Raw genomic sequence first — 24,986 nt, 5'->3', positions numbered from 1 at the left:
GGCAAATTACTCTACTAAGTACAGATATGTATATTGGACTGAATAACGCATCTCTTGTGAAAATTGAAGCCTCAAGTTCGATCATTTTCTCTTGACTTCATGGGGGGTATCGGTCCGACTTTACCATACTATTGTATTACAAAATCACATTTTTATTCCTTTTACAAACTTCTGATTAATGCAAAATGAGATGTAGAGGTAGATTGGTAGACAGTTTTAACCCTAAAGCTCCATCTTCTTGGCTTTGTAACGACTGAAAAATAACATGGCAAGTTGTATTGAAAATTGAAAGTTGAAGGTGACGATTACAATTTCATTTCTACGAGTCATTTTTCGAAGATGAATTCATCATTTAATCAAAATACGGACAAAGGTATTTATATCTTCAATAAATTCATTGATATTGAAGTTGTTCACAAAGCAACTGGTTTACAACTTTGCTTTGCTTAATGCAACCGAGAGAGGCACTTTCGCATATTTTGATGATGTGCATCTTGTATAGTTTGAGGACATCGTTTTCAACTTATTGATTTTCATTAAACTGTCTTTTTAACTATTTTTCTATGTTGATTTCTTTTGTTCCTTTACTGTTTTAATAAAGACGTATTGTGAAATCATTATGATCTCGGCAATATAAATAACGCAAAACAAGGCGTTTAAGTTTGTCAAGAAACCGAAGTGTTTTGTTGGAAGTATGAGGATTCTGTAATATTTCTACATTTTTTAGAAGCAGCATCATCATACAATCTCCAGTTTGTTTCAAAACAATGCAGTTACCTTTCACTCTCTCAATTTTCTGGCATTATAATGCCAAGAATACAAACTTTTTAGGATTAAATATCTTTGCCGGTCGTCCTGTCCCCTTCATGAAAGTTTTGCTTAAATCAAAAGTTTGTTGAACGAATTAAAACGCAAATATGAGATTTTGTTACACAAAACTTTAGTAAAGTAGGACCGATCCCTCCCCGAAAATCGTAAGCAATAAGCCAATATACGTCTTCAATTTTCGTACAATATTTCATACAGGATTGCGTTATCCAGTGTGATATACTAAACAAATAACCGTTACTAAAAAAGTGGCCACGAGCCGCAGGGGCGAGTGTCACTTTTTGTTATTATCACAACGACGTCTTACTGTGTATCTATAACTGTATAGACAACGGTTAAAATGTTATCTATATGTTTTATATAATAGAATAAAAAAATGCCCAAATTAAACGGTCAAACCGTTTGTTTTTTTTGTCTCTCAACACTTGGAACATTTAAAAGTCCTGATTTTGCAAATATCGCGCTTACGTATCTATAGGAATGAAGAAATGCTATTGGCTAGCTTGATCACGTGATAAAATGTGATTGGCTAACACAATATACAAACAATGGCTGTCATTTTTGTTGAAATTTTGTTATCGAAGACGAAGTACAAATTAATGTTTCAAAACCCGGTTTTTTATTTTCTTTTTGCTCAAATACGTTAACTGCCTCAACTAGGTCTTTGTGTCTGGTCAACTCAGTCACTTACAGATAAGAACTTTTTTTCTATTTGCAGCACATCGACGAAGGAAGAATATCCAAGCAATTGAAAAGTTTTGTTCATGTATTGCTTGTAACCTTCTTCTAACACGTTTTCTTCCTGCAAATCGACATAATTAAAGAAATTAAACCTAAGAAGTTAGCAATTGATAACTACATCTGTTTTTTAATTTAAATTTAACAAAGAAAAAAAGCGAGATAGTTTACTATAATAGAGGTAATATCATAAGGAAGATATCCTTAAGTTTTGTGTATGCTCATTGCACAATAATAATAATATTTTTATTCTATAAAATTGCAAGAACAAGATTTGTATGTAAATTTTGGCTTTGATTGTGCCAGTGGTTGAGTAGTAAATCCTAATGCTAAGCTGTTAAAATCTATTCAATAAAAAAGGTGAATTTTATCTTTGGTAGCACACTTTCATGGCTGGACTAGTTTATTTGCAAATTTCTTGCTGACTTTAACGCTTTTAACAACTTTTTTTGGGTACAACCATCTTATGCTTTAACAATTTCTGAAATTGTTCTTTGTGTTTTACAACTTTTTCATAAGTTGCTCTAGATTAATTGATAGCTCTAATAGCTCTAGATGAATTGAAAGAATAACAAATTACTTTATTTAGCTTACATATTATTTCTTAATAAAGCATGCATTTCGTGTTGTTTCTCTTTTAATTGAACTAAGGTATATTTACTGATTACAACTTATGATGGCGACTTGAATCCAACTAATTATTTTGCAGTGGAGTTTTATAAAAATTTTGTTTAACAAGAAAGTGATTTTCTTTTTTAAAGAAAACCCTCCCAATTTTTGAAATCATAACTTCTTTTTCTTAAGTAGCAAACTACACGGGAACTTCCAATGCCATTGCACTTTTTGATATTTAGTCGTTGAAGAAGGTTCATAAATAAGAATACAATCATGCTCTTCGGTTTATGTCATACTTCATCAGCATTGCCTTCATTGACTAAAAACGTGTATGGGAAGCTTCTTATTTTTTCTATTTACAACTATTTAGCTTCTAAATAATGTACAAAAAGTTATAAATTTCAAACCATACATGCACTTTTCAGACTCTTCCTTTAATTTAGTGACACTATTAAATGAATTTCTTCATCCTGCACTTTTAAAACTCAAGCAATTGTTACCATATTGTCGTTAATTGTCATTTAAATTATATTCCCTCAATAAATTTAACACGTACGTGCATCCACTCTTCAACCATTTCGTATAATAGATAATTATTGATAAAATTGACAGAGGTCTAAATCATTCTTGATATCATGCGAAAGCCGAATTCAATAATTGTTTTATAATTGTAGATGTATATCGTCCAGGTTAGTATAGTCATGAGAAGGACTGTTTTTCTTGTTATTTACTGACGTTTTGACAACCTTAGCGGTAATCATCTTCCGAGTCAAAGGAGGAGTAAACGTCAGGTTAGCCGTATTTGTTATCTAAATCTTTCGTCATTGTATTGTGTGTACAGGAAATGGGGGTGTGTCAATTGTGTATTGTCATTGCGAATTAGTGTGGAGTGTAATGTTTTTAATTGTGATGCTTGATTTAGGAGTGATATTTTTAGTTTAATGTGAGGGTGTCAATTTTGTATTGTCATTGTGAATTAGTGTGAAATGAAATGTTTTTAGTTGATCGTTCGTTTGTATTGTGGATCGTTTTGCAAGGTGCCGGTAAATGCTGTGATCTGTTCAGGGGGTTTTGATCCAAATTGGTATACCAACTTCTTAATGTAAGCCGTTGTCTATAGTCAGTACTGTAAGTAATGCATTTTGCCGAGTCCCAGTCAATGTTGTGCTTAGTGATTTGGTGATGTTCGGCAATGTGATTAGTCTTGTCTTGTTTCTATGTAGCTTGTTTGTGTTCAGTAAGTCTTATTTTCAAATTCCTGCTAGTTTTCCCGATGTAAGAGGCGTAGCAGTCGGAGCAGTTCATTTTGTAAACTGCATCTTGTCGTTCGTTGGGTTGTTCTTTGTCCTTTATGTTCGTTAGTACTTGTCGTAACGTTGTGATTGGTTTAAGTGCGACACGTATGTTGTATGGTCGTAAGATACGCGAGACAGTCTCTGACGTACCTTTGATGTAAGGTATCGTTGCTGTTGTCACTGAGTTGTTCGTTTCGTTTGGTTCATTGGGTTTGTAAGTGTTACTTTTTATGAAAACAGAGTTGTAGTTGTTTTTGTCAAAAACACGTTTGAGATAATTATTTTCGTTGTGTAGAGCGTCCAGTGAATCAATAATTGTTTTGGAAAATACTCAAATCTCTTTTTGGTGATACAAATGATCCCGTTCAAGTGAAGGAATTATTATTTAATGGATCTCTTTTCCATCATAACAACGAAATTGCGGAAGCGCTTAATCTGCACTTTGCAAATGTGGCTTCTAATCTTTTAGATGATACCACTGTTATAAATGATAATGATTTTTTATCTTTTGGCAATTTGAGTTTAGATCTTCCTGAAATAAATGCTGAGCAAGTTATTCAAATAATTCAAGATATTCCCTTATCAAAAGCAACTGGTCCAGACAATATTAGTGTAAAGATCTTGAAGACTGCTGCCCCAATTATTTTATCATCGTTGTCAAAGCTTTTCAATCATTGTATTACTTCGTGTCAATTTCCACAGTCATGGAAAACAGCTAAAGTTTTTCCCCTGTTTAAAAATGGAAATGCTACAGATCCAGATAATTATCGACCTATTTCTACGCTACCGATAATTTCCGAAGTTCTTGAACGTCATGTCTATAATTATTTGGTTCGCGAATTTTAATCCAACGACATGTTTTATGTTCTTCAATCTGGCTTTAGGAATGGCTATTCTACTGAAACGGCTCTTATTAAAATTGTTGATCAGATATTATCTGATCTCGATAATGACAATCCTAGTGGCTTGCTGTTTGATGATTTTAAAAAAGCATTTGATATGGTGAATCATAAACTACTTTTGGGTAAACTTAAAGCCTGTGGTCTTAGTACTAATTCCATCAAATGGTTCAACTCATATTTGTCGAACAGGTATCAATACGTGTCAGTGAATGGCGTCTCCTCTGCTACAACTATTATTGATCATGGTGCACCACAGGGTTCAGTCTTGGGCCCCCTGTTGTTTATCATATTTATTAATGATTTCCCTAAATCAATAAAAAATGCCTCAACGAATATTTTTGCTAACGATACCACTCTTATTAAATCTAATCATTATTCAGATGTTTCTTCTATTGAACGCATTTTACAAGAGGATACAACTAATTTGAACTCGTGGGCACATGAAAACTTAATGGTGCTTAGCTCTACAAAATCAAAAACTATGCTTATCACTGGAAAAAGAATTGCAAAGAAAGTGGTAAATTCATCTACATTATTGTGTGTTTATATTTATGGGAATATGTTAGAGCAGATTTCTCACCAGAAGCTTCTGGGAATCATTTTAGATGAAGACCTAAGTTTTTCAAATCATACTGATAAGCTATGTTCCAAATTAGCTAAACGAATTGGCCTTCTTAAAAAGTTAAGATATTATCTACCATTGGATGAACGCATTGCGTTTTATAATGCCACTATTAAATCTGCTATGATGTTTGGTAACTGTGTTTGGTCAAATACAACAAAAGATAACTTGGATCAAATTACAAAATTACAAAAGAGAGCAGCTCGCGTAATTCTAGATGCCTCAACACGCGATAGAAGTTTTCCACTCTTTTCCAAATTGGGCTGGATACCTTTTAGTAAAGAAGTGGAAATTAGAAAGGCCATGATTTGTCATAAACGTTTCTATGGTAACTGTCCATCTTATATTATTGATATTCTACCAACAAATGCCAGTCGCCACAATAGAAATACTCGTTATAAAGACTTAATTATTTGTTTACCCAAAATAAAGAGACAAAATGATGGTGGGAGATCTTTTGCTGCTACTGCAAGTCGATTTTGGAACAGTTTACCTCTTACTATGAGTAAACATTCATCAGCTACACTTTTTAAAAAGAAACTTTATGATAAAGCTAATACAGATATGCTCACAGAATATTTTATTATTTAGTTTTTTTAGTATTTTAGTCTTGTGTAATTCTGGTTTTTAAATTGTTATTGATCTCGTAGTTTGTTAGTTTGAGAGCCACAAAATTTTCACACTTGTTGTGTCACGTGTTACCCTCTTTTAAGAAAGTTTCATCGTCGTCATCATCATCACTCCCCTGAACAGATCACAGCAATTACCGGCACCTTACAAACGACTTATTCACAATACAAACGAACAATCAACTAAAAACATCTCACTTCACACTAAATTCACAATGACAATACAAAATTGACACCCTCACATTACAACTAAAAACATCACATCTAAATCACACATCACAACTAAAAACATTACACTTTACACTAATTTGTAATGACAATACACAATTGACACCCACCCATTTCCTGTACACACAATACAATGACGTAAGAACCAAATAAAAATACGGCTAACCTGACGTTTACTCCTCATTTGACTACCGCTAAGGTTGTCGAAATGTCAGTCAACAACAACAAAAACAGTCCTTCTCGGGACTATACTAACCTGGACGATCTACATCTGCAAACATGTAATGATACTCCCGGGTTCAAACCATTTACTTTAATAATTGTTTTATTATCCACTTTAACTAACTGAAAAATTATTAAACATATCAATATAAAACATTTTTCAAAATTTTGCCAAATTGTTTTTGTCAGACGGTTTGTTCAAGTTTTTCTCTTTTTCTCTTTTATCTTTTTTTGTCTGTTTCTCTAATACTTTTGCATTCCGTTTTTAGAAACTGTGGAAAACATTGCATTTGTTTTATTTTTTTTAATGGTGTTCATAATTGTAGAAACTATTATCTGTAATATGTATAAGACGTACGTCATAGCTAATTGCAGATATTAAGAATTATCTGCAGGTATTTGACCAGTCACAGCCGACATTGCTTACATAATGAATAATATAACTGATTAACAAGCAATACTATGTAATTATGTAAGAATTTAACGGCTCACAAAATTATAACGCTTGTGCCAATGTTTCTTTTTGCAGCTATCATGACATCTTTTCACTTTGTTAATTCTAGAAAGATTGATTTAACTAGACTGCAGTGCACTACCTGCTTCAGACAAGAAAACACGAATTTAACAGAAAGATTGATTTAATTTGTTAGACTCAAGTGCCGGATTTACAGTTGTTTACATAAGTTTAATGAATGCAAAAGATGAAAAATGTGTTATGAAAGATTAAAAAACCAACTGAATATATTTTTATAATGGATAGAATAACTCGAGAATTTTAATACGAAGAATTTGAAAAAGAAATTTGATAAATACAGATAAGCCAATCTACATAATCCTTCAAAAACAAATAAGAAACACTTACCGGCTGATCTTCATCAGTCATTGACAATTTCTGTATCATACCTACGACTCCTCCACCGACCTAAAAATAAAATTAATACTTTCTTGTTAGATACGTTACGGAAAATATTAAAATAGAATTATTCCAAGCGATTATCACAATGCTTTTTCAGACCACAAAAAAGTACGATATGTGCGCATAGTTGGAATAAAATTTCAAAATTCACATTTACTTGGTTCAAAGTATAGGCTTTACAAACACATTAGTCGGAAATGGAAATAGGATTGGTCACTTTTAAAAGTTTTTATAGCTTTGTTTAAAGTTGTGATTTTCGGTAAATATTGTGTGAACTTTTTTTGTCTCGTGACATCAACACGATGATCAATCCCAAATATGGTTTATAGAACTTATAGTGATAAACTCTTTCGTAGAGGTAGAAGTTGTGTTGCTGGCCATCCAAAGATAGAAAATTGGACGAATGCGCACTTTGCAGAAGAAATATCAGTGCATCCTTTTCATAAAAAAAAGATACGAAACGAAAGAGAAATTGGGAAAAATTTGCCCGAAAACATGGAAAAAATTTTCATGCTTCGGTTACATTGCATTTTTGTTCAGCCCACTTTGATGATTCATGCTATAACGTGAATATTTTGATGATTAAGTCGCTCAAAACTAAAGCAATGTTGAAAGGTAATCCTATTCTTACTGTTGATGTGGCAGGAATTTTTCCTGTGGCCGAGGAGTTAACAACAGAGAGAAAACAAGGACAGGTATGCATTATTCGGCTCGAATTATGGACGAGCATGTTTGCACATACTGATTTCAGTATGATATTATTGTTGAGTTTGTTTACTGATATTTCATTTTTTAAGCTTGTGCGTCACCGCAAAAAACTGTCTTCTCAAAAGTTCGTGTTTTTTTATTCAATGACTTAGCACGCAACAAAAAGCATGACTACAAATGGTTTTCACTTACATGTTGATGACCCTCTAGCTGATGACAGTATTTCTTGCACATCATGCCACTACGTGAGGAGGAGAATTAAATGCCTTCAGAAGTCGAACACATCGATTAGAAAGTGTTAAGAAAAGTTTCAGAGGAAAGTACAGGGGCTGGAAGAGGAGAGTAAATGGTTAATTTTACTGAATCAGCTAAGCAAAAATAACTAAAATCTTGGCAGGACTGACTGAAGTTGATATGAATGCGCACAGCAACGAATTCAGTGAATATTCTGATGGTGGAATTTTAATAGACTATTCATCTCTTGAAGAATAAATTCAGTCTATAGAAGAAAATAAAGTTCACACAAGAAATATACTGTCAGGCTGGTAACATGTTTTTAGGTGTAATATGTAAATTTGCTCAAAATATGTTCTTGAAATAACCTGTAGTGCTGACAAGCTATGTATAGACACAATCAAATTAATTTTGAATGGTGTTCAGATTAGATACAAATGCATGTACTTTTTTGCTATAAGGTTGATGAAGAAATTATAACTAATCCATACAACGATTAAAGTTTGTTATTTACTACAACTGTCTCAAGGGCCTGTTTGGAACGTTCTGCTTTTATTGTAAATCTCAAAATCCATCGGTCCATATCAACTGCGTTTGGTTTTGTGTAGATGTGGAACGAGCATGCAGTAAATGCTTTTGAAGAACAACACATGGAGAAGTCAACGTACGCTAGACATATTTCCAGTTGGCAATATCATGACAAGCTTTGGCATTTTGATGTCTTTATTCAATATTAGTCATGTTATGTTGATGTTTGACACATGAATTTATAAGCCATTGCAGTATACCACAGCCTTCAAAGAGAATTCTTATCTTTATCTATTTTCAAACATTGGGAAGCTTACAAGTTTAGTTTGATTGAGCAAATAAAGAACAAGGAAGATGAATCTCAGGCATGGTCAGGAGATGGATGTCTTGATTGAATGGGTCACAATGCAAAACATGGTGCTTACAGATTGTTTAATAATTCATCATTAAAACTAGTCTACTTTAAACTTATTCCGGTATAGTGCAATATCACTGGATAGTTTCGTGATAATTCCATTTATTGTGAGTTCTTTTGTACTTATGACATGAATGTGTTGTTTATTATGTCTGATTTTGGAAAATTTGTTTACTTTGCTTAAGCCAATTAAGTTGGAAGCAGTAATTCTATGGAACTTGAAGGTGCAAATAGCTCATTTGATTTCCTATTTTTTGTGATCATTCATTCCTGGTGTGGTATCCGCGTCATCGATAAGGTTATCCATTTCTGTCCAAAAGTTGGTCAACAATATACAAGAATTTTGGAAGGTCATTGGTACAAAATCATGTGCAGTAATGCAATTGATATGTTCAATGGAATCAAAGCTGTCATCAAAAGTTGTCATTCTTACTACTGGTCCCATTTCTTTAAAGCAGCAATCCTCCAATTACGGTGGCTCACAAAGGACACCACGCAAAATAATAAGAATCATACAAAACAAAGATATTAATACACACACAAAGTACATTATACACACACAAAATGCATTAAACACACACGAAATAACAGTACTCACACAAACTAAGATTACGGGCGCTTGCAAAGTCGGATAGTCTGAATATCCGTTTATTGTATATCAGTTTGTAATCAGATATGTGTAATTGTGATTTTAACATGTGGTTGACTTGTCGTCGTATTTAACTGTTTTAACTGCGAAGTATTTGAAATTACATTTGGAAAGGAATCGAAAGCAAGCTCTTGCGAGTTGCGACACTGAAGCGAAAAATAAATAAGAGAAATAACTAGCGTTAATAGCACCACACGCTCCTTGTATAGTTATATTTTGTGCCAAATGTGGTGCACAATCAAGTGACAAAGCTTTTTTTTGTCACAAATGTGGTGTGCGTTTGGGAAGACTAACTTCTTTTCGCGTTGTAGTGCTCTTCGCTACAACGCTATCAGAAGCTAGTAGTAGTGCTCAACGTTGTAGTGCTCAACGCTACAACGCTATCGACGCTATATTTCTCTTCGATGTAGACTTAGTTTTGTTTAAAAATATTTGTTTTAAAATCAAAAGAATTCACAGAGTAAAGCGAGCGCTTTACAATTATAATATTAGCATATCGACCTTAATCATCGTTGTGACGTCACATAGAGACAATAAAGTTCGCATGCAGCAATGAGCTTTGGAAGCCAAACTAATCCACTTTTTTGAGTTTATGACAGTCATTTTTTCATTAAATTGCTTGTATATACCTGAATATTTTATTGAGCGAATAAAAGCAGAAAAGAAATTCGCTACAGTAACACTTTAAGAAGACATTTTTTCTTGAATTTTTTATCTCAAACAATGGATCTATCACAAAACTGTTTAGCACGATAGCCATCATTGATAAATTCATTTTATGATGAAAGACATTACATAGCATACATACTACTTGAAGGACTTACAGCAAGTTTGTTACGAGATGTATCTTCTGGCACGGGAGTCACCCCACAAGTAACCAGCACTCCTTGTCCAAAATTCCCCAAAACACGACCCAAAGTTATTTCGAGAGAGGGTAATTCATTTATAAGATTTGTAACATAAGTATTCAACAGCTTGTGTATGAGAAATTGATCGGAATTCTCAATGTACTTTACATTCATGCATGAATGGTAATAGTCAAACATCTTGCCAATAGCAGTACCTGAAATCTGATAAAAAATGAGCGACAGACATTAGTGTGTTGACATTCAGGAAAAAATTGCACGTCAGTTATAATTAAAATGCAGAAGAAAGTATTTTTATTTTTTTAACTTTTTTTTATAATAAAACAATCACTAATCACTAATTTTATTTGCAAAAACTTTGTAATAAGATAAAGAAAAATGATATCTTGTGTTTGTGTAAAAACACGAAAAAAAGTTAAAAACTGTACCGTATACTGTACTATATATGTCAGTTTTATACCATTAATATAATACTTTTTCTGTGGCGTAGCTAGCTCGCATATTTTTGTCCTGCTATTTAAATTTTAGGTATTAACATTATTCATTTCTTAAAAATCTATTTTTTTTAATGTGAGTAAACTCAAAAAATATAACAAAGCAGAGCGCAATTTGCGGGCTGGCTGCGCTACTGTTCATCTTTTATTATTCATTTGGTATTTTCACATTGAGTTAGCAATGCAAATATTTAATACGATACTGAATGAAAAGTCAATTAAATTACAGTGTAAAATAAGATAAACTCCATTGATTATTAAACGGTGATTCGTACTGAAATATGATTAGACATAAATGATTACTGTCAGCATCATAAAAAGGAAAAAAATTCATTTGTCAAAAAAACAGAGTTGCCCTCATGCTGATTGTAAAAAAAAGATTGTCATAAAAATCCCAACTACATAATAGACGAAACTTCACCTTTTTTGAATAACCATTATTGAGAAAATTTGCAATCTTGTCTTGAACTCTTTCATTGACAATGGTAAAAGATGAGAGTGAACTAAATTCATCCGGTATGAAGTTATTCTTTACAAAGCCTCCACAGCTGTACTGGTAAAAGTCGTCACATGGGTTTACAGTTGGATCTAGCTTTTTTGATATTTCTGGAAACAATCAGAAAAATGAAAATGGAATGATTAACATGGTTTACTTTTCAAAAAAATTGTTCGAGCGGCTTTATAAGTGACTGTGCAATTGAGTAACTTTTTTATTTAAGAAAGACAATTAATAAGGAATTATTGGGTTGAACATGATATCAAGAATTATTCAGACCGATGTCATTGTTATCTGCGGAAGTTTATTATTATTATAATTATTATTCCCTATGTGAAAATTCTCGGCTGTGATTGGTCAACTACCTGCAGATAAGTCACGATATCAGTAGGTAATGACGTCATAACCTACAGATAAGTGTTTCAACAAATATGGCCGCCATTAAAAGCCGATTTTGTAAACAAATCAAACAGCAGCAACGTTTTCCGCAGTTTCTAAAAAGGACGTGAAAGCTTTTAAGAAAAAAGGCTGCGGAAAACACTAAAAAAGCAGCCAAGCTGGTTTTGAACACATTTACAACATATTTAAAAAAGACAAGCTTAAATAGACTGTCTGACAAAAACAAACAGCGAAGGTTTGAAAAGTGTTTTATATTTATATGTTCTAATATTATTTCAATTAATTAAAATGAATAGCAACAGCTAGGCCCGGTTCAAACGTCGCAATTTACATGCGCCGAATGAAATCTGAGTTTTAGTCGATTAAAATAGTTTATGCGTAGTTTGTTTCAGACGTCGAAATTAATAGTCGCGCTTATTATAGTCATGCTTCCACTTTTTCATAGTTTAATCATTTTCTTGCACTAATTTCCTAAAATGGCGGATAGGAAAATGTTTAGCTTATGCCACTGAGTTCTATAATAATTGGAGCGGCTAACTTTACTGGGGCGAGGACGCCAACAAAATAGCGGCCAAAGGACGTATTTCCGCTGAAATGATCGCTTTGCAGAAAAATAATATTCTCGACCCCCGGTGTCTATAGTAAATTATAAAGAACTTTTCAAAAACAAACACGATATCACAGAATATAGATATCGTTAGTTCCATATTCTGTGACGATTCTTTTTTGGCATTTCTTTTATAATGCCAACACTTCAATCGTTCAATTGTTGGATGTCGTAGTTTCCACAAAAAGGAACATATCGCTTCTCACAGGTGAGATAGTTGAGAAAGTTCATGATCCAAAGAAAGATGGCAAGAATGTTGTGTGTGTTTTGATGCTTAATGAAATGTCAATTCACAAACATGTAAAATGGAAGGTCATAAAGTTTGTGTCTATGTAAACATTTGTACTGAGATTGATGAGGACTCGATGCAGATGTGAAGCATCAAACTGTATAAGCCATTGGGTTATATATAACTTAATGTTTAAATCATGTCATATCTTTATCAAAATATTTTAGTTGAGTGTTGTATAAATGTTACTAATATCTAATGCACTACACTGAAGCATTAAAGATTCAGTGATGAAACATTTAAAGTTACTGTACTGTATATTTCTTCATTATAACAGTTTTTGCTTTAAGAAACAGTTTGAGCTTATTTACCTAGTAAAGTACAGAATGGAGATTTATCATATGCATTATTGCTACTTTTTTAAAGAAAAGTTTTTCACTTTTCAAAGCTTTCCTACAAATTTTTTGCTTCTTATTTCTTTTCATGAGATTGATGATATATGGTTAATACAATACAATAATATTATAATTTCTAAAAAGCTTTTAAGCTTCTAGCATAAAAGTACACTATAGGTATTTGATTCATTTGGTTATATTGCCTTGCTATGACATATCTACTTGCACTTCATCATTCTTGTATGAACAAAACACCAGATGTGGATACTCAGAGAACAAAATGCACTACCAACTGCTTATGAAATTTATTATTGAGGTGAAGACTGTGTTAATCATTCAAATTATAGTGCACTTATATTGCAAATATAGGAAAAACAAAACAAAGTGAAAAAGTAAGATAGAAGTATTAAAACTACAAATGAATTATAAACACCATTGGAAGCATAAGTGTTTTGATGATTATTTGCATTTTGCCCAATTCATATATCAATACAACAAAATCAAAATGTGCTACAACTTCACAAGTATTTGATGCAGTTGCACTTCAGAACATCACAAAAAGGTTACATAAAGTAATTTCTATACAATATTGTTTGTTTTCATTTAACAAGCCTATGCAGACTTGAGTCTTTTTGAAATTTAATATGAAACTCAATTGCAGAAAATCCGTAAATATAAAGAGATTTAATATTTACTTTTTTAAGAAACAAGTAAAAATCCTACAATTGTGGCGAAAAAAGCCATTGCCCATTGCATGAAAAGAAGCAAAATAGCAATGATAACAAATAAGCTAACTTCTCTCTCGTGAACCGTGGAGATGAACTATGATATACTTTTTTGTATAGACAAAATAGTTTAATCGATCAAACAAATTTTACATGCATATAATTCTTGCATTTGATTCGGCGCATGTAAAATGCCACTTTTGAACGGGGCCTTAAAGTGAATAAAAAGAATTGACCGAGATCTTTATAATTCTTGATATCAAGCTCATTCTTATTCAATAATTGCTTATTATAAGCTGTCCCATAAATAATTCAGCATTTAAAAAAATTACCTTTATATAACAATAGATTAATAATGGCTTGTTTAATTATTGATTGTTTAGCCAGTAATATAAAAAAATTACTGGGAGCTTTAAGCAAGAAAATATCTAAAAAAACGTGAACTACACATGAACGTGTGCATATTCTATAGAAATAATTAGTCGAGTCCTGAAGGACTGTTGCTGTTGTTGTTGACTGACGTTTGGACAACCTTAGCGATAGTCATCTTCGGAGTAAAATGACGAGTAAGCGTCAGGTTGGGTGTATTTGTTATCTGGTTCTTTCGTCATTGTATTGTGTGTCCAAAACATGTGTGGATGTCAATTGTGTATTGTCATCGCGCATTAGCGTAAGGTGTAATGTGTTAAGTTGTTCTATTTTTTGTATTGTGAATAAGTCGTTTGTAAGGTGCCGGTAATTGCTGTGACCTGTTTAGGGGGTTTTGCTCAAAGTTGATATTCTTTGACCAACTTTCTAACGTGAGTCGTTGTTTATAGTCACTGCTGTAAGTAATGCATTTTGCCGATTCCTAGTTAATGTTGTGTTTTGTTTAATGATGTTCGGCAATGTGATTGGTTTTGTCTTGTTTCTTAGTAGCTCGTTTGTGCTCGGTGAGTCTTATGTTTAAGGTGAAAGTTTCCTCGATAAAGGAGGAGCATTTGTGAACTGTACCTTGCCGTTCATTGGGTTGCTCTTTGTCATTTATGTTTGTAAGTATGTATCGTAGCGATGTGATTGGTTTATGTGCGACACGTATGTTGTATGGTCGTAGGATACGCGTGATAGTCTCAGACGTACCTTTGATGTAAGGTATCGTTGCTGTTGTCATTGAGTTGTTTGTTTTAGATAGCTGTTTTCGTTGTGTAAAGCGTCTGGTAAATATCACATATGATTTGCGCACGTCTTGCTAATGTTCTCATTGTGGTGGCTTTGTGTTATGTAGAGTTTTACGATGATTGGTCTAGTAATTGGTCAGTGTGTGTTGGTTTGCGATAAGAACGTTGGTTTCTCAAAATAACAATTTTTTCCTTTCAGCGTTTGATTAATTTCACCAACAGAGTACTGTTAGTCTTTATGAGTAAACCAAACAATGTATAAGTAATGTAAATAATGCCGAATTGGACTATATACCAGACAATACATCCTACTAAGTACAAGTTGCTAGTATTGGTCGCTGGAACGCGATATAATTAATAATTGTGATCGATTGCTAGCCTGCATTATTTTGAATAATATCTTGATTTTTAGTTACTAGTTTTACGTGAAGTTTTGTTAATTTATTTGTTTTTACATCCCATAAATCGAGCTCATGCTTAGTTCCGTTGATTTAGTGTACGTCAAAATAAATTATAGCTCTTCAATTCTAAATTCAAATCACTTTCAGAAAAGCACGATTGGTTTTTAATTTCTAAAGAATATAATTTTACCAATGGATTACTCTTTAAGGTGTTTAGAAAGCTAAATATACGCCAAAATGTTCTGCAGTAATTTATTTTGACGTAGTCTGGATCCGCTACTAGATGACAAAAAATATCGTACAACTGTACACGTCAATTTTCGGGTTGTAATGTTTTTAGCTAATATTTCTCAAAATAACAACATTTTTTTGGATTATGATCCGAAGATTCTGTGCTTACTGCAAAAAACTTCTGCTTGATCTTTGTACGCGGCCAGACGCTTCACAGTTCATGCATAAGAAAAGTATTATTTTATTCCTATTATTGTATATGCGCTTGGATTCATCGTTATAGACTTGATTTATGTCGAATGAAAAACAACTCACGTTATTTTTCCGACAAAGCGACCAACGCACAAAACGGTATTGTTCGCTATCGCTCGTATATCCGACTATTAGCGAGGATTACGACGGTCAGACAGACGGACAGACACTTTTTCAGTGTAGCATAGTGGTTAGTCGAATGCGCAGCGGCCACCCACAAAAACGAGAAACTTAATCACTAATCCACACTTCACACTAATCCAGGCTAATAACTAAGATGTTCGTAATACTTTAATTTTTTCGTATGCCGACAATTTGACGACGATGAATTCGTATTGCTTTATAATTATAAAATGTCAAAACCACTTTTTCCTTACGTGAAGTTTAATAAGTTTAACATTGGCAGTTGGGATGATGTTGAATGTGTGACTGAGTTACGTTTTCAGAAAGATGATTTGTCATCACTGATGAGATGTTTTGGCATCCCAGATACAATTGTATGTGATCAAGGTACAGTGTACAGTGGTATAGAAAGTCTGTGTATTGAAATGAAGCGGTTGGCATAACCATGTCGATATAGAGATATGGCTCATAGATTTGGACGAAGCCAATCAGAGTTGTGTCTTATTTTTAATAAAGTGTTGGATATAATATACAACAACAATCAACATCGCTTGGCAAATTGGAACCAACCTTTCTTATCTCAGAAAAAGCTGCACAGCTTTGCACATACAGTAAATGATCGTGGTACTCTATCACTTAATTGCTTTGGATTTGTTGGTGATACTGTTCAAAAAGTACCACGCCCAAAATACAACCAAAGAATAATGCACAATGGCCATAAGGCGTCCATGCCATTAAATTTCAAAGTATTGTTTCACCAAATGGTTTGATTGCAAATTGATCTGGTCTATATGAAGGCATAGAACATGATTTCACCATACTGCAAGAATCTCGAGTATTGCTTAATTTACCACGTGTTTCTTTCTACAATGAGGAGCCACTTTGTTTATATGTGACCCTGCATATCCTTTAGGCGTTCAACTTCAAGGGCCTTTTAAAAATGCCCATCTTACGTAACCAATGGAAGCATAGAACAGTGCAATGAGTGAAGTCAGGGTGGTTGTGGAATGGATGTTTAGTGACATTACAAGATTTTTCAGTTTCATTGATTTTACAAGACGAGCGAAGATCAAGTTAAGTGCCGTTGGCAAAGTGTATATTGTTTGTGCTTTGCTTAAAAATTCTCACACATGCCTTTATGGCAACATAGTTTCAGGTTTTTTAAGCTTGACCCACCTTCAATAAACGAATACTTTTGGTAGCACTTTTGTTATAAATGACAAATTTCAAGCATGTTATACATTGTACTACATAACATTCTTTAAAAATTTTTATTTCATTTTTCATGAATAAAACATTATATTAATTATTATTTAAACATATATTAATTATTTAAAATTCAACATTGTAAGTAATATATTACACTGTACATAACAATTTTCATTTTCATTAATAGAATACATAATTATAACTTGTAAATAACAATAAAAAATTCAATTTTTCAAACATACTTCATAAATAACTATTAAATTCATTTCTTATTATAGTAAAATGTGTGTTTTGCAATAAATCCTTTTAAATGTTACAAGCGATCTGCTTAAAAAAAATGTTGGAAAAAGCAGGTGGTCCGTAAATATATATAAGCTGCAAAATACAGGTTCTACTATACATGCAAAATATAATTGCTAAAAATGGATAATTTTAATTACGTTTATTTTTAATTAAATTGGTTAATACTTGCATTTGCTGTTGCTGCTGTTGTATGATGGCCAGCATCTTTTGTTGCAGCATGGCAAATTGTTGTTGTTGGCAGTGGCGTAGCTAGCGGTCTGGCTGGTCGGGCCCAGCCCGACCAAATATTTTCCCAAAAATGAAAAATTTGTTTTCTTTAAAATTGGATTTGCGAAACTTTTAAATTCTGCGACTCTTTTTGGAATAATCCACAGTCTATTAGTGTAATATTTGTCAAATTGCGTCGTTATTAGCAAAATTATCATATTTTTAAAAGTTACTTAGCAACAATGACTAGTGCATTTCTAGTGCCAGGAATAACTCAGTTTAGTCGGGCTCTGAAAATTCAGCCCGACCAAATAGTAAAATCTATAGTGGGATTATCTGCAATCTGATTGGTTGACAGCAACTGAGCAAACTCAAATGCGCTGTTTCGCAACATCTAGTCGGGCTCTGAAAATTCAGCCCGACCAAGTAATAAAATCTATAGTGGGAATATCTTTAATCTGATTGGTTGAGAGTAGCTGTGAACACACTCAAACGTTTAACAACATCTAGTCGGGCTCATTTTCAAAAGCGTGACTTGAATCTTGAGTTTTCGAATTATACGTTCGGAAATCGTGATAACTTACATTACAATGGCTTCGGCTAATGAAATCGATATAATAAGTGAACTACAAAAGAAACTCTTTTCTATTCGACAATCAGGCGAGCAAAATATACTTGTAAAGTAGCGGCCAATTCCAAATTTACAAGCGACTACAGGCAATAGAAGCTTTCAGGAAAGTTGGTACTCGAAGAAAGATTGGCTTTGTGGTAGCTCAGAAAAGAATGCATTATTCTGTTGGCCTTGTCTTTTATTTTGCCCTGGATCGTCATCTTCATGGACGCAGACGGGATTTAAAAACATGAAGAATTTCCTATCCGATTGTAAGAAGCATGAGAAGGCAAAATCGCACATGGGTGCCTACAAGACCTGGAAGACCTACGGTTTTCAGCCTCGTATCGACTGTATCATGTCACAAACTAGACGTGAAGAGATTCAGCGTCATAACGAGGAGGTAAGGCAAAACAGGGAAATGTTGAAAACCATAACAGAAGCTGTTTTATACTTGTCTAGGCAAGAGCTTGCATTTAGGGGGCATGATGAATCTAGTAGCAGCATGAATAGAGGAAATTGTTAAGAAGTGATATTTTAAGTGACGTAGTTTGCATGTAATGATCACACTATAAGAACGTGGGTTACAAAGGTCACATATCTATGTGAATGATGATTGGTTTGTTACTTGATACTGTTGCATGCTTTATATAGTTAGTATCTTTACTGTTTAATTTCTATTCCAATACTTTTCTATTCTGTTATGTTGCTGTTTGGATTGCACGTTTAATAAACTATATTACTCGATACTGTGTTTGTTTTATGACTGTACTTTCAACAGAAATTATATAGAGCTACTTGAAAGTTTTGCCAAGATGGATTCTGTTTTTGAAAGGCGATTACATGGAAGGCTTGCTGAAACCCACCTTGCTGGGGGAGGGCGGTTTACTGGAGTCTCTCCTGAGTTTCAGAATGATTTGATTGATTGTCTTGATAAGATAATAGAGGATGAGATTTTAAAGGAAATATATTGCTGCACTTTCTTAACTATACAGGTTGATGAGGCAACTGATGTTTCTACCAAAGAACAATTGAGTGTAATTGTTCGAATGGACAAAGGGGAAAGTGTCATTGAAAGACAGCTTGGGTTTGTTGATGTTAGTTGTGATAGGACTGCAACTGCTATATCATCAGTAGTTAAGGGTAAGTTAAGTCAGTACAATAATGTGAAAGAGAAATTTATTGGACAGACTTATGATGGTGCATCTGTTATGTCTGGTCATCTCAATGGTGTTCAAGCTCAATTTCAGCAGGATTATCCTTATGCTCAATTTGTTCACTGTGCTGCCCATAGACTAAATCTAGGATTTTGTCAAGCTGCATCCTCCATCTCACTTGTTAAGATTTTCTTTGTTAATATTAGTGCTTTCTGCAACTTTACAAGCAATTCCCCCCAAAAGAAAAGCTTTAATATCATCCCATACGCTTGAGTTTCCTAGTCCTGGTGATACAAGATGATATTATAGGGCTCATGTCATCAATGTCTTGCATTCTAACTATTTACTGATAGACATATTTGAAAATCTTACTGATAATCCAAAAGGTTGGGATGATGAAACGTTAAGTAAGGTTACTGGTTTACTTGGCTACCTTAATTGCTTCTTGTTTTGTTTCTTGGTACATGTTTTCCAGAGAATTCTTTAGCAGTCATCCATACTTTATTCTATCTTGCAAGACAAGGACACTGACTTTCATTATGGAATGAGTAGGTTTGAGAGATTCAAGGCCTTTGTTGCTTCTCTGAGAAATGATACAGTATGTTGACCTGGATGTTGACAGGTGTATGACCTGGATGTTGAGAAAGTGGGACCACCAGTAACCAGGTATGACCAACGGCATAATTACAAACAAATGTATTTTGAAATTCTTGACACAATTGTGACTATGCTGACTGAACGATTTCAGGATATGGAGCGTTTTAGATTTTTGACCTTGTTAACCTAGGGTGTTTAAGATGTGGAAAGGTGAAGTGCCCTCAGAAAAGATAAGTCTTCTAAAGGAGGTTTATGGTGATATGTTTGACATACCAATGCTAGTTAGCCAACTTTGTTTTATTTACAGAGATAAAGACTTTCACTGTGATTCATGCGATGAATTATTGAAATATATTTTTCAGTTCCATTATCAATCTAGTATTCCAGAAGTTGTAAAACTGTTAAAGATAAATGGTGTTTTGTCAATTACAAGTGCTTCAGTTGAGAGGTCATTTTCTTGTTTGAAGAGGGTAAAAAATTGTCTTAGAAATACTATGAGCCAAGGACGTTTTAGTTCTCTTTGCAGGATTTCCATTCACAAAGACATAATGTCAGAGAAAGAAGACGCCTACACATTGCATGATGAGGTAGTAAAGAAGTTCATTGAAAAACCACGAAGACTTGCTTTCTTATACAAATAGGTATTCATATATATTACATCTCACTATGTAAGACATCATCAGCTTGCTGATGATGTCTTACGTCCATGGCATGTGAGAATTTTTCCGGGAACTTTTTAATGCAGTCAATGATGATTGTCATTTCAGCACGACAATTTCATCACAACTTTTGATAGTTGTTGATGACAAATCTGAGCCTTTTTCGGTTCTTTTGCCAAAGTTTCTTTACAAGATGTACATAGGTATCTATTTATGTATGTGTTGTTGAGAAAATAAATCACATATCTGCAACTATTTTTGAACTGTTTCTATGCTTTACTATAATTAACCAAAATGGTTCTATTTCCTGCAATTTAAATTAACCAAAATGGTTCTATTTCCTGCATAAATATCACGCATTTGCTTTCTAAGATAGCCGTTTCCGACGTTCTAGTGAGTCTAAATTCGGAAAATTTTCTCGCTCGGCGCCAACCATTGTGGCGCCTCGTGAGCCCGACCAAATGTTTTTCGCTAGCTACGCCACTGGTTGTTGGTGACAATACTGTTCTTGATGTTGCTTCATGAACTGGTGGGGCTGAATGTTGTTGTTTTCATGCATCATTTGCAGCTGCTGAGCATACATAACTCGCTCTTCCTTTCTACTCTCCCACTCTTCTCTTTTTTCTTTAAATCATTTCTCTTTCTCGATTCACCAATTTTTTCCTTTGCTCTTTCTCTCCTTTCCATTTCTTGTATCTTCTCCTTTTCCACACCAATTTTTCTTGTCTCATTCTCTTCTTTAACTCTCTTTACTGTATCGTCACTCATCTCTATTAGCACTTCAAGTAGCTCCTCTGCTTCTTTAAACTCTTGTCCTGCATTACCTGATGCTCTCTCTTCCTCTCTCATTTTAAACCAATGCTTCCTTTCCATTACTTTCAAGTGATTTCTAACAGCTCTTGAAGTCATCTTCGCATTAGAAAATGACGGTACCAAACTGTTAGTCACGCTCTGCCATGCTGCCCCCCATTCTCTCGATCTCAATTTGGGCTGCATTATCCCTTGGCCTGCCATCTCCTTCAGAAGCATTCATTCTGTGTCATCGTTCCATTCAATGACCCGTCTGAAATAGAAATTTGTTAATTGTAGAAAGAAGAAAGTAATAAACATGATGCCAATTCTTCACTTATCTGTCAACTTACTGTAAATAAATATTATCAGTGTAAGTACTGTCGACAAATTTCTGATGGAATAGATTTTCTTCTTTTATCTTTTTTTGCCGCTTCTTTCTCATTGTGTCTCCATGGGGCTTAATTTTAAGTCGAAAAAATAAATGTGCAATATGACTTTTTAGTTGATTGATGATTTAAAAAAGCTTACATTTAACATGACATAAGTCACATAACTCATGTACAAATATATTATAACAATTTCGATATGTTTTTAACGAAAAAACATGGATTTGATACTACGTTATCTAAATGCAAAAGCCATATATTTTAAATACTTACCTTCTAAAGAGAGAAAAAAAAGCTTGAAACACTGGCGTCTTTAAGATGACGTGAAAGTTGTTTACTTTGCGTCGTGATATCAACAAAGACGACGTCGCAAAGTTAGCGGGAGTGAAGCAACTATCTAATACTTTAGCGTGAAGTGACTGGATGCCTAGCAGCTGATCTTTCAATCTGGTTTTGAAGTCGTGTAACAGCTTTTTATCTTTTGCGGCACTGTCTATCATTTGTCTAACTACAGTTACGATCAATTTTACGATTCTCTAATGACCATTCTGTGCCGAATTATTTTTTTTCAAATTTTTCATTTCCTATTTCTTTCAATCCAGTCTATTTTCATGACAATCTAACTCAAAGAACAATGTGTCGAAAAAAAAAGTATCTTGTACAACACTGATCATGTTATCAATCAAGAGGATTAAATTGTTGTTCTTATGATTATGTTTTGTGCGCAAGGCCTGTTTTGAAGGACTTTATAAACAACAGATATTTCAGAGGTAAAACTTTCTGGCTGATTCCACGCGCATCCTGCCTGTTTTAAAGAACTTTATCCATGAGTCTTCTTTTTTGATGCACCTTGTATATTTTTATCTATTTATACTAGCGGTGTAAAAAATGATCAGTTAAAATAATCAGAAAAATTGTTTACCTCAGATGTATTTAACAACTTTAACCAATATTTTTATGCTTACTTTAATCAATCCTATAGTTATTTTAATCAATCATTTTTTGCAGAGTAATATTATTTTAAAATAAACACGAGTTGATCTTTCCTTTTACGTCATTTGCAATACTTAATCTTTGATTGCGTTTCAAGTTCTCACGTTTACAACTAAAAGAAAAATTGATTAAACAAAAAAGAGCTTACATAACGTACTTCCTAAAGAAATGTAAACGAAAAATTAACCTAGCAACAGTGTTTTTATTTCTATTGTCCTTTGTCCATGCAAAATTTTTAATAAATTTCTCACATTGCTCAGTACATTTGTTATAATGCAGGATTCAATTGTTGCAGCCCGTATTTAATTTAAACTAAACCATTTAATATAAGCTTTTAAAGCTCTGTAGTATATTAGCATTAATGAAGCTGTTCTCTATTGTTTATGGAGATAAAGTATATATAGGTAAGGTTTGGCAACCACAGCGCGACATTGACGAGGAAGTTATAATGACGTGGCATTGCGTGTTTATATTTTCTGCCATGTCTAAGGTCTCGGAGGGCGTTTTTCTGGATGTGAGAATGCAAAATTGTATGTCTTTTAGGAGGTCTTCAGGCACTAATTCTCACAATCAATTTTTCCACTTTAAAAGACAACCGTTGTTTCAAAATATAGCATAAAATATTTTATTGCTGTCTTCTATATTGTTTGATGTTATTCGGTAGTTATATGTTAAAATATCCGACCAGCAAAATATGTTGATATTTATGACAGCTTATAGCGAAGGGAAGGTGTCTTGAGCAGTGAATTATTTTCTTTTGAATCGGACCACAGCTTGTGAAACAAGTTGCTTTGTCATGTAAATATTTGCAAATATATTGAAAAATTCAAATTTCCCCCAAATCACGCGTTCTTCCTGGTCTATCATTTTTTTTGACAAATTATTGTTGTCTACATCGATAATGCGTGCGCTATCTGCTTTCGTTTTGCTTTAATAACTTAAAGCAATTCACATAATGAGTGACAGCACGTGGGTTATATAACGGCTTTTATCGCTTAAATGCCAACTGAGTTAAGCTTTTGCTTATAACGCGTGGGATTATACATACGGCTTTCTGGTGCCGACTCACAATAGGCATTTAATTCGCAATTTGCACTGATTTTTAACGTAAATACGAGTTTATTGAACTTAAGTTAACGGAAGATAAGCAACAAAAATCCGAAATCGCACAGTCAATAGAACGATTGATGGATTATGTTTGTTTTTTGATACAATTGAACATAGCTGAACACACAAGTACAACTTGTCAAATTTTCCAAATTTCAACAACAGTTTGAGCAATAGTTTTCATCAATTTTTACGCAAACAGGAATATTTCTCATCAATAATAAATTTTTGCGACAAATAAACATAATTAGACATAATAGTGCAACCATACCTCCAGCTGCCACAATGCAAGATTTATTATAGCACACTTTATCGATTTTGGAATGCCTAAATGTTTTCCCACTTGTTGTAGGCACGTTAACCACTTTCCTAGCTCCAGGTGAGTTGCCAACATTTGCATCTCCAGTATTTTTCTCATGAATGTAAAGAACGACGAAGGTAATCGACAGAACAAGCAACAAAGCAACAAATGTTACTAAAATCCCGGTGATAATTCTTGATTTTGAAGGGCGAAGAGTTCCTGTAACAAGATTGTAATTCGATCCGTCCATTTCCTCCATGTCAGAGCAAGATGATGATCAGGATAGCAAACTCGTACAAAACTATTAGTGTAAGAACAATGTATATGGATTATAAGCCAGCTGCTAAGTTTTACATGATATAGAACGAGGTGTGACAAAGGAATGCGGAAGACCGAGATGCTGCAACTGTCTCATACTGAGTCTCATTCTTGTAGTTCAATGGGTTCTACGTCAAACTTCAATGAATGCTATTTTTATTTAATTATATTAAGACTTAAGAAGGCGTGCCATCCAAATTCCTATAATTCAGCCTGACAGTTGTGTCAAAAACATGGTGAATTTTGGTTACCAATTTCATTGGAAATATGCAGCTGACAAAAATTTTTTTGGCCCACATGAATTTTAAAAGCACTCGTTTGCGATTATACAAAATATCATAACGATTATTTAAAAAACAAACGAAATTTTAAAATTTTATTGCTGCCATGCACCAGCATAGAAGCTCACCATTTTTGATATGACTCGGCCTAGTCCTTTTCTG

The 24,986-nt window shown here is 33.6% G+C and overlaps 2 protein-coding genes across 3 annotated transcripts in view; one reads left to right on the top strand and one right to left on the bottom strand.

Moving 5' to 3' along the window:
* LOC124443986 (endothelin-converting enzyme homolog) overlaps positions 1–24,613 on the bottom strand; it is a 45,453-nt gene extending 20,840 nt beyond the window's left edge. Inside the window, exons 1-5 of the mRNA XM_046994547.1 lie at positions 24,196–24,613; positions 11,311–11,495; positions 10,354–10,599; positions 6,942–7,001; positions 1,520–1,630 (exon numbers count right to left, since the gene is read on the bottom strand). Of these exons, the coding sequence (XP_046850503.1) occupies positions 1,520–1,630; positions 6,942–7,001; positions 10,354–10,599; positions 11,311–11,495; positions 24,196–24,484 (891 nt within the window). The 5' untranslated portion in view covers positions 24,485–24,613. The remainder of the gene's footprint in view (positions 1–1,519; positions 1,631–6,941; positions 7,002–10,353; positions 10,600–11,310; positions 11,496–24,195) is intronic.
* On the top strand, positions 18,308–20,895 carry LOC124443987 (zinc finger MYM-type protein 1-like). 2 transcript variants are annotated; one of them, XM_046994549.1, is made up of 3 exons: positions 18,308–18,636; positions 19,229–19,376; positions 19,777–20,895. In XM_046994549.1, exons 1-3 carry the CDS (start codon positions 18,484–18,486, stop codon positions 19,875–19,877), a joined length of 402 nt encoding a protein of 133 aa, XP_046850505.1. In that variant the 5' UTR covers positions 18,308–18,483; the 3' UTR covers positions 19,878–20,895. The 2 variants fall into 2 exon arrangements, with proteins under 2 accessions (XP_046850505.1, XP_046850504.1); XM_046994548.1 differs by lacking the exon at positions 19,777–20,895 and having other exon boundaries at positions 19,229–19,761.
* Positions 24,614–24,986: the final 373 nt, after the last annotated feature.

Source organism: Xenia sp. Carnegie-2017, unplaced genomic scaffold (assembly GCF_021976095.1).
Source record: "Xenia sp. Carnegie-2017 unplaced genomic scaffold, XeniaSp_v1 HiC_scaffold_21, whole genome shotgun sequence".
Taxonomy (NCBI): Eukaryota; Metazoa; Cnidaria; class Anthozoa; order Malacalcyonacea; family Xeniidae; genus Xenia; species Xenia sp. Carnegie-2017.
Note: the sequence above shows the minus strand (reverse complement) of the source record. Positions and strands in the feature narration are given on the sequence as shown.

Coding starts and splice junctions, on each gene's coding strand:
- LOC124443987 (XM_046994548.1), top strand. CDS start 18,484: ATGAAGAATTTCCTATCCGATTGTAAGAAGCATGAGAAGGCAAAATCG. Junction 18,637..19,228: donor TTCAGCGTCATAACGAGGAG/GTAAGGCAAAAC, acceptor TTAACTATACAG/GTTGATGAGGCAACTGATGT.